At 62.4% G+C, this 12,641-nt stretch overlaps 3 protein-coding genes across 5 annotated transcripts in view; 2 read left to right on the top strand and 1 right to left on the bottom strand.

Moving 5' to 3' along the window:
- Window positions 1-556: 556 nt before the first annotated feature.
- Window positions 557-3,748, top strand: VPS37D (VPS37D, ESCRT-I subunit). 3 transcript variants are annotated; one of them, XM_017839152.1, is made up of 4 exons: window positions 557-581; window positions 2,227-2,398; window positions 2,893-2,975; window positions 3,148-3,748. In XM_017839152.1, the coding sequence occupies exons 2-4, from the start codon at window positions 2,254-2,256 to the stop codon at window positions 3,649-3,651; spliced, it is 732 nt and encodes a 243-aa protein (XP_017694641.1). In that variant the 5' UTR covers window positions 557-581; window positions 2,227-2,253; the 3' UTR covers window positions 3,652-3,748. The 3 variants fall into 3 exon arrangements, with proteins under 3 accessions (XP_017694641.1, XP_017694640.1, XP_017694639.1); XM_017839151.1 differs by lacking the exon at window positions 557-581 and adding an exon at window positions 1,230-1,394; XM_017839150.1 differs by lacking the exon at window positions 557-581 and having other exon boundaries at window positions 1,894-2,398.
- Window positions 3,749-8,257: 4,509 nt separating this feature from the next.
- Window positions 8,258-10,635, bottom strand: DNAJC30 (DnaJ heat shock protein family (Hsp40) member C30). The gene has a single exon (XM_017839148.1). It carries the CDS (start codon window positions 10,633-10,635, stop codon window positions 10,009-10,011), a length of 627 nt encoding a protein of 208 aa, XP_017694637.1. The 3' UTR covers window positions 8,258-10,008.
- A 75-nt stretch (window positions 10,636-10,710) lies between these two features.
- The window catches only part of WBSCR22 (Williams-Beuren syndrome chromosome region 22), a 6,061-nt gene continuing 4,130 nt past the window's right edge, over window positions 10,711-12,641 (top strand). Inside the window, exons 1-5 of the mRNA XM_017839154.1 lie at window positions 10,711-10,986; window positions 11,115-11,152; window positions 11,401-11,496; window positions 11,689-11,771; window positions 11,866-11,962. Coding sequence (XP_017694643.1) covers window positions 10,939-10,986; window positions 11,115-11,152; window positions 11,401-11,496; window positions 11,689-11,771; window positions 11,866-11,962 — 362 coding nt within the window. The 5' untranslated portion in view covers window positions 10,711-10,938. The remainder of the gene's footprint in view (window positions 10,987-11,114; window positions 11,153-11,400; window positions 11,497-11,688; window positions 11,772-11,865; window positions 11,963-12,641) is intronic.

Genomic DNA, 12,641 nt, shown 5'->3' with positions numbered 1-12,641 from the left:
CAAAAAGGACCTGACACTGCTCCAGGGAATGGCTCTCAGCACTGCAGAGTGTGGGGCACCTGCAGCCGGGAATGTCTGAGGAAAAAGAAAGCCTGGGTCTCCAGCACCAGCCACTGAGCCCCCCAAACCAGAGCACGGAGGACTGGTGGGACCTCCGTGTACAGCCCGTGCCTGCCTTGTATTGGGCACCACAACGTGGGGAGAGGAGGCACAGGAGAGCTCCAGCATGGATTTGTGTTGTCTGGAAGAGCAGTTCTCCTATGCCAGGAGCACAAGCTGATAGTAGCAAGGAGAGATGGCTGTTGGGAGGTCCTGGAATTTTTCTTCTAGGTGTCTGAATCACTGCAAACATTTAGTGACCACAGCACCCTGTGGCAGCAGTTCCCAGTCCCAGTGGGGCAGCGCTCCCACCTCTGCCCTCCCTGGGGGCCAAAGGGGCTCGAACAGAGCTGTAGTGACAGGGTGTCCCAGTCACAGGGTGTCCCTTGACTCCTGTCTCTCCGGAGCCGCGAGAACAGGTCACCGGGGTGTCACAAGACGGGTGAGACCACGGCGGCAGCAGGTGGAATGTGCACAGCAGGGTGCGGGATGTTCCCGGCGCGGGGGCGGTGCGAGGCGCGCACAGTGGGGTGCGGGTCGTGCCAAGTGAGGTGCAGAGGGTGCACAGAGGGGAGCAGGGCGCGCAGAGCGGGGCGTAGGATGCAGAACGCAGGGTGCGCACAGAGGGGTGCGGTGCGCACGGTGCGCGGAGCGGGGTGCGGGGTGGGCACAGTGGGGTATCGGGTGGGCAGAGCAGATGCAGGGTGGGCACAAGGGGGTTCAGGATGCGCACAGTGGGGTGCAGGGTGGGCACAGCGGGGTATCGGGTGGGCACGGCGGGGTATCGGGTGGGCAGAGCAGATGCAGGGTGGGCACAGGGGGGTTCAGGATGCGCACAGCGGTGTGCGGGGTGGGCACAGCAGGGTATCGGGTGGGCACAGCGGATGCAGGATGCGCACAGTGGGGTGCAGGGTGGGCACAGCGGGGTATCGGGTGGGCACGGCGGGGTGCGGTGCGCAGGGTGCGCGGAGCGGGAGCAGTGCCGGTGTCCCCCGGCCGGGGGCGGGCGCGGTGCGGAGCGGGAGCTCCTCGTGCTCCGCTGCGGCTCCTTTAAGACCGGCGGGGGCGGCGGGCGCGGGGCGGCGCGCGGGGGGCGCGCGCGGCTCCCGGCGGCGGGGGCGGGGGGGTCCCGGTCCCGATCCCGATCCCAATCCCAATCCCGGCCCCGGCCCATGTCCCGGCCCGCGGCGCCGCCCGGCTCCCCGCGCCGCCTCGGGGCGCTGAGCACGGCGCAGCTCCGGGCGCTTCTGCAGGACGAGCCGCGGCTGCAGCGCGCCGCCCGCCTCAGCAGGAAGGTAACGGGGGGCCGGGGGGATCGAGGAGGACCGGGGGGGACCGTGTCCCGCAGCCGGCGGGGCCGAGCCGTCGCCGCTCGCCCCAGCGGGGCTGTCCCGGTGCGCAAGGTGGAGCCGCCCGCGGCCCGGGCACCGGCGCTGCGGGGTCGGGCATCCCCCGCCCGTCCCGGCCCCGGCGCCCGCTGCCCCTTCCTTGACACCCGTAATCCCGGGGGCTCTGGAGGAGCCGCAGAATCCACCGGGGGGGCGGGGGATTCTTCGCTCGGGCGTCCCGGCCACGGCTGCGCGGGGCTCCTGTGCTGCAGCCTCGGGCCACCAAACCCGCCGCCACCAAACCCCATCCGCTGCCCCCCGCAGCCCTGAGATCTGGGGAGGCCCCGGCCCCTCGCCCGCCTCCCAGCCTGGCCTCGCTCCGCGCAGCCGGGATGAGCCCTGCGCGCTCCCGGCTCCTCTGCGGGAGCGGGCGCAGGTTATTCTGGAATCGCTCTCGTCCCCATTTCAGCGTCTCTCCTGCCCCCCCTCCCCCGCCCAGACAGTGTCTGTGCAGCGAGGGGAGGGTGCATGGGTCATTCCCGACATCCGTGCCCGCTGCCGAGCCCTTTTCCTGAAGAGGGGTTGGGCAGCCGGCGCGGGGATTTTCCGTTCGTAGCCCGGCGCCAGCCTTTGCATCCCCCCGGGATGCTCCAGGCAGAGCAGAGGCATGGAGACAGTGCAGGAAGAGAGGGTTCGCCCCTGGATGGACTCGGACCCCCGCCCAACAGGCTGCTGGATCTGCCTGGTTCTGCCCATTTCTCCCAGTGCTGACACACATCCCACGCTCCCGTCCCCGCAGTTCCAGAGTCTGCAGCAGGAGCGGGAGATGTGTTTGGCTTCAAACTGTACCCAGGCCAGGGTGAACCTGTCCCTTCGCCCGCGGCTGGAGGACGGGAAGGCTTCCCTGGCCATCAAGTACCAGGAGCTGCGGGAGATCCGAGAGGCATGTTGGGACAAGCAGCAGCGCCTGGGTGAGTGGGGTGCCACCGATGGGATGGGGCAGAGCCTGGGATGGCCTGTATTAATTAATATGAGGGTCCAGGTGGGCTTAGCATCCTTGAACTTGCCCCAGGGAAATGGTCCAGTCATGATCAGGAGTGGTAGGGGGATAACGCTCCTGTGACACAGCGAACCCTTGGCTGGGACGAGTCATAGAATCACAGAATGGTTTGGGTTGGAAGACACCTTAAAGATCATCTTGTTCCACCCTCTGCCATGAGCAGTAACAGCTTCCACCAGCCCTGTCCAACCTGGCCTTGGACACTTCCAGGAATGGGGCAGCCACAGCTGCTCTGAGCAGCCATAGTGCCAAGGTGGGATGCAGGTCTTGGTGTGCAGGTGGCCCCAGGGATGTGTTTGGGAGTGTTTCAGTTCAAGGGAGGGGGGAGCTGATGCTTTGGGATGGGAAAGGTGGCAACCCCAGCAGTGGGGTTGGTTGGCAGCCCCATCCCCTTCTGACACACAGAGGCTTACCTGGAGAAGTGGAGCCCACAGAGCGCCCTGGGCCAGCTCCAAGCCAGGCTCGATGCCTCTGAAGCAGAGTCAGAGGTGAGTCAGCTGAGACCCCTTTGCTGCTGCCCCCTCCTTGCCTGGGCCCTGGACTGCTCTCCATGCCTTCCCACATGCCAGGGTCTGGAGAAGAGCCCAAGGGTCCAGGAGTGCCCCCTCTGCGGTCCTACAGCTCTTTTGGCTTGATGTTGTCCCACTGTCCGTCCTACAGGTACAGATAGAGCAGTTCCTGGCCCAGGACCTGCCCCTTGAGTCCTTTCTGGAGTCCTTCTGCCAGAGCCGCACACGCTCCCACATCTGCCGGACGCAGCTGGAGAAACTGCAGGAGCTGCTGCAGAAGGACCAGGTGCAGAAGGACCAGGTGGGGAGGGACCCTGCGGGCCCTACGAAGTGCCCAGGTGCCCCGGCTAGCCCATCACCAGCCCGCCTTGCCCCGTTACGGAGTGGAGTAGCCCCCAAAGCCTTCGATCTCTCCTACGGCTTTGTGCCCGCCTTCCTCATCCCCTCGGAGGCCGTTGTGCCTTTTCCCGTGCCAGCTGCGCCTCCCAAGCACCATCTCCCAGCCCTGGGACAGCAGCCAGCATCTCCCTGCTCTGAAATCCCCAGCCCAGGCTCTCCCCTGCGCCTCGTCGGACACATCCCCGTGCTCAGCCCCCAGCCCGTCCGCAGGCAGCAGCGGCTGCGACAGCAGCAGCAGGAGCCTCCACACCGGTAGCAGGGCAGGGATAGGGGATGTCCCTGCTCCTGTGCCTCCACGGGGCTGCACAGGAACACCCTGGCCAGGGAGCATGTGGGGTGGGGGGTGGTGTAGGCACAGCTCTGAGGGGCTGTGGGGTCTGGGGGGCAGGCACAGGGGTGGGTGCTCACAGAGGGATGGAGGTGCTTGGCTTGGGGTGGGCTGGGGCAGGTGCTGTGGCTGGGGAGGGGGTCCTGTGTTTGGGGAGCTGTCAGGGGGAGGTCTCTGCATCCACAGCAAGAGGAACAGTGAGAGGAGGTGGGGGTGGGTGGCTTTTGGGGATGTCAGTGGGCTCGGTCGGGGGGGGGGGATAGCAGGGAAAAGGGCCCAGGGACACTGAGTGCCACATACTTCCTAAATAAAGGCTCTTTCCATGCTCTGTGTTACCCCTTGGCCCTGGCTGTGAACAGCAGGATGGGACAGGCAGGGAGGAAGGGGTTGCAGGGGGAAGCTTGCCAGGCTCAGAGGTGACTGGCAGCCAAGGAGGGTCCTCCAGCCCGAGGAGCCCCCAGGCATCGTGCCTGCTCTTGGCTCAGCCCATCACCACCCCAGGGGAGGTGAGAGCCCCCACAAGGGGTGCAGGCAGAGCCCCCCATAAGTGTGTGTTCCCACCAAAAGAGGTGTCAGGGACCAGTTTGGCCCTGCACATGGTGAAGGCTTCAGATGATCAGAGATGCCACATGCCAGCAGCCAAGCCCTCACCCCAGGGCCAGCTGGGTTCACTCACAGCTTGGCAGCCACTGGTCCCATCAGCCTGTGCTTGTGCCCACCTTTCTCATCCCCTCAAGGCCATTGAACCATTTGCCTTTCCCTGTCTACCTCCCCAATTTCACCAACCTCCAGTGGAAAAGGTGGCAGGAGGTCTGAGCTCACCCTGTGTCATCCCAGGCTCCTCTGTTGCTTTGCTTAATATCACATGATGATGAGACCAGGGAGTGGTGTCCCCTATCCAGGGGGGACAGCCCTGGTTCCTCCAGCTGCAGCCTCCTGGGCACCCTGGGTTGTTTGTTCCCTGCTGTGGGGTGTCTCTTTGTGCTGTTTTTAGCTTTTGGTTTGGTTTCAGGCTCTTCTCGTGTTTTCAGCCCCTGTCTGGTTGTAGCATTCTTTTCTTCTTTCCCAGTTGCCTGCCTCCCCTGCATCTTGGCACTAGTACCTAAACTGTTTGGAAATCATCCCAAGCAGCAACAGGCCCTGGCTCAGGCTACAAAGCCCCCCAGAATATGCATCATCAGCTTGCAGTGTCTGATCACCCTCCACTTTAGCCCTCATTTGTGGGACTGGGGGAGGTGTAAAAGCAGATAAAAGTCGGATAAATTGGGGACCAGCCACTGTGGCTTTATTGGCAGGTGAGGAGATGGTAGTCACTGGAGTATTTGGGGTTTCACAGAGCACCTCCTGCTTTCCTGGGTCCCACTAGGCTCAGTTTGGGCTCAGCCTGTCAATGAAAGGCCTGATTATCACAGTTAGGCTCTGTGCTTGCCATGTGCCAGGAGGAAGGACCACAGGAGCCAGGAGGAAGGACCACAGGAGCCAGGAGGAAGGACTACAGGAGGGTGGCAGCCACAGCACAGGAGCTTGATTGGGTCACTATACCAGTCCCACAGGGGTGACCTAACCAGGATGTCAGGGGACCAAGCAGGAACATTTAGGAGGCCAGTTGGTCAGTGTGGGACTGTGTGTGCAGTGTTTGGAGGGGCTGGGATGCACAAGCCCACCTGCCCCAGACTACCCTGAGGGGAACAGTGTGGAATGCCCAGAGCTGTACCTGCCCTGCTCTAGGAGTGTGGGCTGGCCCTGGCACCCCCACGGTCCTGCTGGGCTGGCCACCACCCCACTTCAGGGAGGGGAACCTTGGGGTCCTTGGACCACAGGAGAGCTGCCAAACAAGGTGAGCCCTTGCCCTGGGGAGGTTCCTCTCACCCTGGAGCTGGTCCTGGCCCAGGTGAGTGGCTGGGCCCCCCGGTTGGGGTGGTCCTGGTAGGGAGTGTCCATGCACCCTGGTGCACCCTGTGCCCTTGGGGAATGTGGGGTGTCTGCCTGTCTGCTCCCACCAGCAGCTCCAGCCCCTTCACAGGGAAGATGGGACTGGAGACAAGGTCCTGCATGGAGCAGGCAGGGATATCAGTTAACAGGCAGTAAGGAGCTGGCAGCAGACAGGGCGACCCTCTGTGCCCCTCCTGCCTGCACGGCGGCTCCCCCTGCCTCTCCCTGTCCCTGCCCAGCACAGCCACATTAAGGGGGGCAAGGTGCCCTTGCTCACCCCAGGGAGGAGGAGGAGGAAGGGTTGCCACCAGGTGTGCACGTTCATTCATTTCTGCTGGGCCAGGGAGCAGCCTGGGCCCAGTCCAGCCCCTCTCCAGCTGGTGTGCAGCCAAACCTGGGCAGGAGGCTGGGAGTGCCCCCCCATCCTACCCAAGACTGGCTCTGTGGAAGCCAGGCTGGATAAGGAGCAGCTCCCAGAGCCAGGACAGCTGGGAGAGAAGGGTGTGTGTGTCTATGTGTGTGTGTGTCCCCAGGAGACCCCGTAAGCCGCAATCCCCGGGGCAGTGGGGGTGCAAATGGGGTGTAAACCTGGGCTGGAGCTGGGGCCAGCCAGGGATGGGGGTGCCAGGGTGTCCCAGCTGGGCCCCCGGGGGCAGGTACTGGGGCTGTTAACCAAGGGAACTCTATTAACAATTAACTCTATTAACAGAGGAGTGGCTGCAGGGGATGTTGCTGAAGGGAGGGGGAGCTGCCCCCCCCTCCTCGGGTGCTGCCAAGCGTGGCAGCCCTTCCCTGGGTGGACAGAGCCACCAGCAGCAGGACTGGGGTGCAGAGCTCTGCCCACAGATCCTGGGGCAGGTGAGGGCTGAGGTTGTCCCAGGGGCTGTCCCCTCAGCCCCGGCCCTGCCAGACCAGCCCCTCTGGGGGGAGGCTGATGGCCACCCCTTACTGCTGCCCAGGACCCTGCTGCCCCAGCCTGCAGCTCCCTGTCCCTGCCCCTCATGCCCCCAGCCCAGCTGGCACCCCCAAAGACCTTCCAGGAGCCAGGTTTAACCCCTTCCTTTCCAATGAGCAGCCCAGCTACTCCAGGAGGAGGGAAGAGACCCTGATGGGGCTCTGCGACCCCACACCCCCAGGCTGCAGCACCCAGCACCCCAGATGAGCAGCTCAGCACCCCAAACCTATGGTTATGGGGACATCAACCCACGAGAACGGGCTGAGACAGGACTGGGGAGTGGGGTCTGCAATGAGCTTGCAAGGCCTCAGCACTGGGGCTCTCGGGCTTCATCCATCTTGTCTCAGCTTCCCTGGAACTTTTGGTTTCCTTTCGATGTGACAGTACCAAATTACCAAGTGGCCAATTACTCAGATTTAGTTGCTTCCCTTTGGTGTGATGTCTGTTGTGATTCAAGGGTGGGAATGAGCAACAGGAAGGAACCTCAGGTGAAAGAGCTGGGTAAAGTCCAGGCCTGGCATGGGGTAACCAGCAACTCGCCCCCAGGCAGTTCCTTTTGGTGACACAGAGCTGGCAAAACATGGTGTCAGGGGCAAGAGGAGCAAAGGACCAGCATCCAGCAGGGATACAATACTTCACTTACCATGAAGGCAGACGAAATGTGGAGCTACAGAGTGATGAAGTGAGGGGTAAGATGTGCTAGAAAACGTGTAAAAATGGCCCCAGTGGGCTTGAGAGTGAGGAGGAAGAAGTCCCCTCAGTGAACATCACACTTCTCCCAGCAGAGTCCTCAGGATGCTCCCTGACCTCCCCTGGAGGGCACAGGCCAGGAGGGGCTGTGGACAGCTGCCACTGCAGTCTGATACTGAGATCTGTGTTGGAGGGACTGGATACACCCTCAAAAAGAGGCAAAGCCCTCAGCAGACCTGGGAGTGGAAGCTGTTTCCTGCTGTGACCCATGGCTGCCTTGCCTCTAGCTGCAGGAAATCAGCCTCTCACAGAAACAACCCTCTGTGGTTCAGTACCCTTAAGGATCCCTCCTGGTTCCTGAGGTGTGACAACAGCCAAGGCCACAGGCAGTTACAGAGCTTCACCCTCTGCTGACCTTCTGTCCCTGTGCAGCTCACCCAGCCCCTGCCACCACACACTGCTGTCACCATCAGCCCTGCTGCATTTCCCTGGAACCCCTGGCTGTGCTCTCCTGGCTAAAGGGAAGCACCATCAAATCCAGTTGCTCCTTGCACCTCTCCACCAAGGAAACAACTGGTGAACGACAATAATGCAATGAGAGTGTTGACACAAGGAGAGGAAGGGGCAGAACCATATGTGTGTGTCTGTGCGTTTGGACCAGCTCCAGCCACTTTGTGCCCAAGCTCCTGAAATCCTTCCTGGAGCAGAGGAGCAGTCAGGCCTGACCAGGGCAAAGGTGACACTGGGGAAAAGTTTTAGGGCACCCTGCATGCCATGCTTCCCCAGGGAGGTCACCCTGCCCCACTCACTGCAGGCTGCCCACCCTTCCCAGCTCAGGAACCAGCTCCCCATCCTCTTCTTCACCAGCTGCAGTCAGGATGTGAAACACCCACCTGTCCCCACCCCTGTTTTCCAGCAAGTGCAAGGAATATTTACCACCCAGAACCACCAAAAGAATTATGGCTGGATGCCTTTAATGTTCAAGATACATCACGGTGACCTGAGAAAGAACCAGTAGTAGGAACTGCTCAAACCACCTGTTTGGGTAGGAGCCAGAGAGGTGCTCCCTAGTGCCCACTGCTTCCCATGGACACCTCTAGCTTTTCCAGCCTGGAAAAGAATGTTTTCTGACAAACTTTGTCAGAAGAGCCACCTCTGATCTTTCCAGTGATTTGGTTTACAGCACGACAATGAGCATGAAAACACATCAGCATGTGCCAGAGCCACAACTCTGGAGACTTTCCCTCTGTAACTTGTGAACGTTGGGCTCCTGCTTTTCCCACACTGATGCTTCAGCACTGTAATGTCACACAGAGGGATGGATGACAACCACAAGAGGACCCTGGGCTAAATTTACTCCAAGCACGCAGCAACCTCTGGAGTGTGGCTGAAAGTGGCACAAGGCTCTCCAGAACAGGCAGAGAGCAATCCTAGACAGCAGGACGTGGTGCTTCCTGCTGTGACGCTGCCTCAGGCTCCGATCAGGATCACAGAACTCCGCAGTGAAAAACACAGGGAATTTGCTTTTAACATTCTTGTGCTGGGACAAAACATGACCCAGGCTCTGGGTTATAAGATAACGAGGGCTGGGCTCCTGCACACCCCACACAAAGTCTTTGGCACACTCAGGTCACTGCTGTGAAGCTTCTCTCCCTCCAGGCAGCAGCAGCACAGCACAGGTGAAACCGTCACAACAAGGAGAGAGAGAAGCTTCTGAGAGATCTTCAGTTCTTAAAACACTTCGATATTTAAATAGGCAAGTACTCTCATGTGCAAATGATGCTCAGATATGCGTAAAACACAGCTAATGGCACTTGGTGCTCTCAGCTGCACCCCTCCCAAAGGCCTCGGAGGGAGGGGCTTGTGCAAAGTTCCTGGCAGGCCCTAGACAGGACAGAGAACTTCAGACATGGAAGTGTTTTGGGGAGCACTTCCAGACAATGTCACATGCTGACCAGGACGTGAGCCACCACAGACCCAGGTTTCATCCTTCCAAGCCAAGTCTGAAGCCAACACTTCTGTACTCACCACCCTGAGCAGGGTCAGACAAGGGCAGTGATGCACTTTGGACATCAACGTTCCTAAAATCCCACAGAGATGTAGTACCAGCAGGTGTGACAGCACAGAGGTGGCAGGTCTGGGATCAGCAGAAACCACAGAGCCACACGTGAGCACGGGTGAGCGCAGCCCTGAACACACACAGCACACACCACCTCTGACAGCCTTTAATCTCTGCTGCAGCTCACAACAGGCACCTGGGGCACACCAAGGTCACACAGCTGTGCCAAAGGAGGGGACACGGCCCGGTCCAATGTCCAGGAGCCATGTTTACCTGGCAGGCCCTGTGTCTGCAGGTGGTATCTGCACATCAGAGCCCGTGGGGCTCTCGTACCACCTCTGCAAGGTCACGCTGGTGGCACAGCACAGGCTGTGGAGCAGAGCCCACAGAGGGTATCCAGAGGTCACACCAATCCCACATCCTGTGCCGGCCAGGGGCACTCTGTGTCTGAAGGTCACACTGGCAGAGGAGCCAGGTCACAGCCCACGGAGTCTACTGGTCATGTACCGTCCCTAGAGGTCACACCGGCAGAGTGAAATGTCACGGCCCGACAGCAGACACACGGTGTTTGCCAACTGTAGGTGCAGGGGGCACCCCCAGCCCTCTGCCAAGCCCCCTGGTGAGACCGAGGAGCTGGGGCGCCCCGCCGTCACTTGAGGCCGTAGATGATGGCAACACCCATGAAAAAGATGAGCCCCAGCGACAGGTTGGAGAGAGCCCTGACGCGCCCCTGCTCCGCGGCCTCCTCCCGGCGGAGCCGCAGCTGCTCCCGCCGCGCCCGCAGCAGCTGCTCCCGCTCCAGCTGCTCCCCGTAGTGCGCTCGGTAGAAGGCGTCGAAGTTGAAGGGCGGCGGGACGGGCCCGGGGCGGGCGGCGGGGGCGCGGGGCGGCGGCGGGGCGGCGCTGGCGCCGGGCGGGCGGCCCGCGGGCCGGGGGGCATCGCGCAGCTCCTCGGCACTGAGCAGCCCGCGGTCGTACTTGCGGCGGAGCGCGGCGCTGCCCAGCACCCGGTAGGCCTCGCTGACGGCGGCGAAGCGCGCGGCGGCGGCCGCGCTGCCGGCGTTGCGGTCGGGGTGGTAGCGGAACGACTGCTCGTAGTACGCCGTCTTGATCTGCGCCGCCGTGGCCGTGCGCGGCACGCCCAGCACCTCGTAGAGGTCGCGGCGCGGCCGCGGGGCCCCGGAGCCGCCCGTGTGCGCGGAGCGGGAGGGCGGCGGCGGCCGCGGGGCCGCGGGGAGGAGGAGCCGCCGCAGCCGCCCGAGGGCCGCCGGCTCCATCGGGGCCTCTCAGCGCCCGCCCGCCGCCGCCATCGTGCCCCCGCGGCGCGCGGCACTGACGTCGCGGGGGGGCACGGCCAGGGGCGGTGATGTCACTCGGAGGCGTGCCCGGCGGGACGGTGACGTCACGCAGATGCATGAGCGGCGAAACGGTGACGTCACGCGGGATGAGCAGCGAGACAGTGACGTCACGGAGAGGCATGACCAGCTAGGCGGTGACGTCACGCGGAGGAGTGATCAACGAAGCGGTGACGTCAGGCGGCGTCGCGGCGCGCGGCAGTGACGTCACGGGGAGGTGGCAGCATGGCGGGCAGCGGGCGCCGGCCCGAGTACCGCGGGCCGCCCGAGCTGGTGAGCGGCGGGACTGGAGGGAGGGAGCGGGGGGGAACCGAACCCCTTCCGGGGCTCCCTCCGGGGTCCATCCCGGGGTCCATCCCGGGGTCCTGGGCCTCACCGCCCCCGCCGCTCTCTCGTTGCAGTTCTACGACGAGGCCGAGGCGCGCAAGTACACGCAGAAGTACGGCGGGACCGGGGCTGCGGTGCCGGCAGGGACCCGTGGTGGTCCGGGCAGGGGGGGTCTCGTCATGGGGCGGACACCGTGGCTGGGGGGAATCGGGCCTGGATCCTGCTGGGGTCGGAGGGTTCCGGCCCTGCCGTGAGGCATCGGCGGGGTGGGAGGGGAGGGCACGGGAGGGGGTCACATCCTGCCATGAGAGGGTGCGAGGAGGCGTCGTCTGTCGCCCGTGCTCCCTCCCTGTCTCGCAGCTCTCGGGTAGTGGAGATTCAGTCGCAGATGTCGGAGCGCGCCGTGGAGCTGCTGGGGCTGCCCGAGGACCGGCCGTGCCTCCTGCTGGACGTGGGGTGAGCGGGGCTCTGCCCGGTGCAGTGGCACACACCGAGTGCCTGGGGCCGGGGAGGGTGGGAGGGGTGCGTTGTGGTGGGTGTCTCTTGTGAGCTGAAGAAGAGGGACAGGCTGCTGCAGCTTTGTGTCTGGGCAGCAGCACCCTCAGACCAGCCCGGTGAACTCTGCGCTTTCCCTGCTCCTCCCTCCAGCTGCGGGTCAGGGCTGAGCGGGGATTACATCTCTGAGGAGGGGCACTACTGGATTGGCATGGACATCAGCCCTGCCATGCTGGGTGAGCATACCCTCCTCCCCTGGCACACCCACCTTGACTCAGAGGTCCCCGAAGGCGGGAGCTGGTTACCTGAGCCATGCTCTGTTCTCTGCAGATGTGGCTGTGGAGAGGGAGGTGGAAGGAGACCTGCTCCTGGCAGACGTGGGTCATGGCATTCCCTTCAGGCCTGGCATGTTTGATGGCTGTATCAGGTGAGTCTGTGCCCATAACTGAGCTCTCCTGGTGCTCCACAGAACTGCACAGCACACGTGGTGCACGTCTGGTGCATCACAGGTGGGCAGCACTGCCCTTGTCACCTGTTCTTTGCTCCCTGTGCTACTTGGCTCCATCACTCTGGGGCAAACCTCCAAGGTTTTGGTTGGTAGAAGCAGCAGCTCCTGGCAGCTGTTTCTCAAGCACCTTTTGTGCTGGTGAGCTTGGAATTTTGTTGAAGGAAATAAAATTGGGGATATTGTCAGGAGGGCTGAGACCTGCACCAAGGAGGAGAACAAAGTGTGTCTGTAGCGTTGCTCAGCAAGGTCAGTCCCTGGATCAAGGGTTTGGTGGTTGGTTTTGGGATGGAGGGGACAGAAGCACTTTTCTGCTTAGAGAATAACTCAGGAAGGTGCTGGGAAGGAGCAGGGACTGTCCATTGCTGATCCAAAAGCTCTGGTTGGGATTGCTCATTGGGAAAACCTGCTTGGCCAGGCAAGGGTCACAGCTGAGCTCTTGAATTATCATCAGGAGTTTGTAGTGATAGGATAAGGAGTGCTGGGTCCAAACTGAAGGAGAGGAAATGGAGGTGACATATACAGCAGGAATTCTTCCCTGTGAGAGTGGGAAGGCCCTGGCACAGGTTGCCCAGAGAAGCTGTGGCTGCCCCATCCCTGG

The sequence above is a fragment of the Lepidothrix coronata genome, unplaced genomic scaffold (genome assembly GCF_001604755.1).
Source record: "Lepidothrix coronata isolate B3197 unplaced genomic scaffold, Lepidothrix_coronata-1.0 Scaffold380, whole genome shotgun sequence".
Taxonomy (NCBI): domain Eukaryota; kingdom Metazoa; phylum Chordata; class Aves; order Passeriformes; family Pipridae; genus Lepidothrix; species Lepidothrix coronata.
The sequence above is the reverse complement of the archived record's forward strand: the minus strand, read 5'-3'. Positions and strand labels throughout refer to the sequence as shown.